The sequence below is a fragment of the Buceros rhinoceros genome, unplaced genomic scaffold (genome assembly GCF_000710305.1).
Source record: "Buceros rhinoceros silvestris isolate BGI_N320 unplaced genomic scaffold, ASM71030v1 scaffold41121, whole genome shotgun sequence".
NCBI lineage: Eukaryota > Metazoa > Chordata > Aves > Bucerotiformes > Bucerotidae > Buceros > Buceros rhinoceros.
In genome coordinates this window covers 10,786-15,783 of record NW_010393227.1, presented here as the reverse complement: position 1 = coordinate 15,783, position 4,998 = coordinate 10,786, and the positions used below count along the sequence as shown (strand labels likewise).

The window sequence follows — 4,998 nt, the reverse complement described above, 5'->3', positions numbered from 1 at the left end:
TGCATGTAGTAGCTCTTCCCCCCTTTCACAGCCAGGCCACACAGGCAACAGTGGAGTGTCTCTGGCTTTAAATAGCGTGGGACCCAGCTTTTAAAAAAATTAGGAATAGAGAATTTTGAGGTAACTGTCAGAGGTGAGCCTGTAATTCTTCCTTTCATAGATACTGCATTTTAGCTTGGAAGATATTTTTGTCTAGTTCATTATCTCTTAAATCAAACAAAACCAGGGCTTCTCTGACCACATCCTTCTCAATGCAACGACATTTTTTGATTCTATCATTTGAATGTTTCAGGATATAGGGGGTTTACTATTATTTTTTGGTGTTGTTCATACTTCTGTGAAGCGCAGAATATGTTTTGTTTTGTCTTTACAGTTAATAAAATATGCTATGGTGACAAATACCATTCTCCTTACATATCTTATGTATGCCATGTAAAAAAGGCTTGATATTTGATAAGTTGCACCTGTATTTTCCACTGCCCTTTGAACTTTTAAATTAATATTTTCACATTGAAAAGGTTTATATATTTATTATTTCATATGGGGTTACATACCTGCATTTTTTTATCTTGTTCATTTTCACCTATCATTCCTGTGCCACTAACACTGTCATTTCCATCAATAGAGACCTGAAAAACAAAGTCAAAACATTTAGAAGGTATTTTTATTCATCTGAAAAACACAGGGTTAAAGAAGGCTCCTGAGGGCTCATTATTTCATAGCTCTCTAGCTCCCTCTTGAAACATGGTTATCCCATAGTATGAATAGTTTATAAGCCATGTAGTTATCCTAACTGGCTTCTCCCAAAATTTGACATCTCTCAGTGACACTACAGGAGAGATTTTAAAATTTATTCTACTCTTTTTCAGGAGCAATACAAGCACTGATGGTTATCATCCAGCAACTGGGACACTGCTGAACTATAAAGTCATGGAAGTTGCCCATTATTACACTTACATCATGCTTTACAGAAGTGCAGTAAAGTCGACAACATGAATTTTGAGCATCATATTACATTTTACTATTGATAACATGGATCAAAACCAGTTGGTTCCAAACTCAATGTCTATTTTACACTTCATATCATGTGTTGTCCTCGCCCAGCACACCAGGCCCTGCTCTTCCCAATGCAAGGAAGAAAAAAAAAAAAACAAAAAACCACACACACAACTTTGTCCTTCTTCCAAACAGTGCCCTCTCAAGATGCTCCTTCCCAACACTATAGTTTAGAGAAAATTATTATTTAGTTGTCTATTTAAAAATCAGTCTGACACGACATCATTTCAGTGTTTGATCTTTTGTTCTTTCTATGCAACACTACACACTGTGGCTGCTCATGATAGTGAAGCACTGTCATGACAATTTGGTGTTCTCTCTTCTAGGAGTCTGAAGACTCTCTTAATATAATTTTAATTCTTAGATTCCAACTGGCTTTTGCTGTCAAATGCCTTGTGATGCTACATTAAAACGTTATGGATAGAGAAAATGTCTTTCGGTATACCTTGGCTGCATATTGCTCCAGAGCACTGATGGTATCTGGGTCAATGGCAGCATCTCCCGTGTGAAGCCCTGCCACTGTGCCGTCAGCTTGGATGGCTAAAATGGTATCAGACTGCGGCATCTGCACCGTGTGGTGAATGTAGGCAGTAGTTCCATCCTCCAGCTGCACTGCTTGTACTGCACTCTGGTCATAACTGTCTGAGAGAGAATATTACAAAGCGTTATGAAAGAAAAGGAGTAACAGTGTCTGCATGTTACATGAGAAACTACTGCTGTTTTGGAAATGCGTCCTAAAGTCATTTATGAGAGATAGAACCACCAGTATATAAGAAATACAAACAGAATATTATTACAAATAGCAGTGATGAAATTTTAAGACATCACCTTCCATAGCTTTATTTCTGAACATTTATAAAAGTGCAAAGCCAATTTCATCTTCACCTAGCTTTATTTACAAAGGAAATCAGGAACACAAATAGGCTTTTCCATTTTGTATCCATTCTTAATAAAATGAAAATAACATAAACACATGTACTGATGCCAATACTTCCGATTTTACAATTTATAAATCTCATCACTTTAAGAACAGAATAACGCAAATATGCAAAAGAAACACATAAAATACTTTTTGAAGTAGATCTATTTCCACATCTTGTGTAAACATCTTCTACAGAAATATAAGTTATCATTTAAAACAAATGTTTGCATTCTTGACTGTCAGCTGTCACATTTTCTGTCCTACTGCCTAATGGCAAAATCATCAATAGTATGACTTAAAATAAGTCAATCTCACTATTCTTTAGCTCAAGAGGGATCGACCAATTGATTCTTACCTGCTCTCCTCATTTTCACATGCAATTATTGCTGAAATCTGTAAAAAGACTTATCTCCTTTATTAACGTCACACTTTTTACTTCACTGTGACCCTGGGCTAAAACAAAAGTGAAATACGCTGATTTTGATTCTGTTTATAACTGGTACATGAGGTCCAAATGAGGAACTGAATCAGTCTCATTTCCACAATATCCAGATGTCACAAAGTAAAAGCAACTAGTAATGTACCCTGGGAATCACACTAAACCACACCTTAGTCTAACAAGAGTACCATATTTTATACTGCTGAAGTCCTGTTGAACTCTAATGTTATAAATCACACATCAGAAAAACTTACCTTTCGAGGTGTGATGAATGAATGCTGTGGTTCCATCTTCCAGCTGAACTGCTTGACCATCTTCCAGACGCAAGCTGTCCCCTGCTCGGGAGAAAGAATTCCAGTACTTCAGCCACAGTTTGAAAAATCCAGTAGCTGGAAAGATTAAACACTGAACACCCAGGATCCCCAAAGACATAGGCTCTCTACATGACTGTTTTATTTAAAATAAGTAATCAAGCTAATATAATCACTGTTAATTACTACTTATAAGTATTGATCAGAAATGTATTATTATATTTCTTGTATTATTATACTTACTGCTTTTAGGCATGGACACATGTTGAACATAAGCAGCAGAACCATCTTCTAATTGAATCACTTGGCCATCCATCAATTTACCATCTGAAATAGACAATTAGAATTCCTAAAATATATTCTGCATGACATCACAATTTAAACACACAACTGGTACCTTCTGGATTAAAATATCAAGAAATTATCGCTGAGAAATAACGTTTAGTAAGCATGATATGACTATTCAGAGGGTTTTAATTCTGAGATAAAAAAATGGAAAAAGCCTGATATCCTGTCCAGTAATGTTGATATTTGGGTTTGAAGCATAAAGGTCATCTACTTTTGTTTGACTTACATTCTGCATTTGCTACCTGCATCTTATTAGTAGCAGAAATAAATATTTATTTGATAATATTACTGTAATACTTGTAATCCCCAGCTGGAATTGAAACTCCATAAACATTGTACAGATTTTGCCTGCCTTTACAATCCAACGGGGTTTTCAGTCCAAAGTCAGGGTTAAAACAGGGAATATTATTTCAATACCAATCCACTTCTAGTCATCTACCTACCTTTAGAATTGTGCTGTATATAAGCAGTGGAGCCGTCAGCAAGGGTAACTGCTTGCAAACTGACACCTTCCATGTTTTCTAAGTTGTCACCATCTAGCAAGGAAAGAGTTCATAGTCACCAATACAAGCATCAAATCCAAAAAATCACCACTTAACCACCTCCATAAATGATCGCATCCCTTGAAGCATAATAATTTCAGAAATAATAACAGGAAATAGTTCTTACTTGCTTCTTGATTTTTGAACCTTGAACATGGTCAAGGTTTTGCTCTGTAAAGATGACAGTTAGAATGTTATTTTCTTAACTAAAATTACAACGTCATTGAATAAATAACTACAAACCTGAGGTTTCAGGAGAAATAATAATTAGGTCACGAGCATGAACAGTGAAATAACAATATGCAAACTCGTGTTGATAATTTTGTTTTGTACACTACTACCTGTCATTCATATACACAAATCCATTTACAGTAAAACATAGATTTAGGAAAACAGTTTTAATTGCATAAAATTGTAATGAATCTGTCAGAAAACATCAAGTTTAAGCCAATCTTAGATCACTCATCTAATTTTAAAACTCAACTTGTTTAATACATACTTTGCTATAAACCGAAGTTACAAAGTATAAACCAGTAAAACTATAGTGAGAATAAAGTCCAGTTTTATATTTCCTATTTTGGTGCATTTACTCTCCTACTGTATACAAGGATTAAGAGATCGATTCCTTTCCAAAATCCATTAGTGAACTTAATAAATCTCAGTTAACTGAGAATAACTTGTTAGATATTTCATTTAGAATTCACTATGTGAGGTTTATCTGAATGTCAAACAGAAAAGACAGAAAATGCAGAGATATTTTAACCTGAAGGTTCACCTTGCACAGCTACAGCTTCTGTTAAACAAAGGGTGACATGCTGGGCCTCCATTCCTCCTCCAGAAAATTCAGTCATTCCCTGAGAGTCTCGATTTATCTGAGCTAATAACATTGTCTACCTAAAAAGAAAGTATTCACAAAACATAGAAAATTTAAATACAGAACCAGAACTAGTTAAAGACAATCCAAGTTTAATTAGATTTTTATACAGGTGCTACAAATATTTTAGATTACCTTCTGCATAAAGAAGATGCAATGAATGACTGACTTACCTGGAAAATACTTCACAGAAAAAAAGAGATTTGAAACAGGTAAATATTATTACCTCAATTAATTAAGCTGCTTAGAACTTCAACTAGCAGTTGAAGTGCATTAAGCACATTTAGATTTCACTTAAATACGAATTATCCAACCAATGTATAAAGAATGATGACTCCATCGTTACCAAAGTAATTACATCTTTCTGTCCCCAGAATTAAAATAAAGATGACAATTCACCCAAGGTCACCCATGACAACAGCAGGGCTTTAACTGTACAAATTAAACGTCTCTCTGGTGCCAGTAAGACGTTTAGAATCCATCACAGCAAGTCTGACTGAACAACC

The 4,998-nt window shown here is 35.0% G+C and overlaps 1 protein-coding gene across 1 annotated transcript; it reads right to left on the bottom strand.

Annotated features, from left to right (window-relative positions):
- Window positions 1-554: 554 nt before the first annotated feature.
- On the bottom strand, window positions 555-4,508 carry LOC104501043 (zinc finger protein 143-like; the record flags this gene model as incomplete). The annotated part of the gene is made up of 6 exons (XM_010144779.1): window positions 4,394-4,508; window positions 3,520-3,612; window positions 2,972-3,055; window positions 2,672-2,752; window positions 1,502-1,698; window positions 555-629 (listed from the first exon to the last, which is right to left on the bottom strand). Coding segments are annotated over exons 1-6 (642 nt in total), but the record flags the coding sequence as incomplete, so codon positions are not given.
- Window positions 4,509-4,998: the final 490 nt, after the last annotated feature.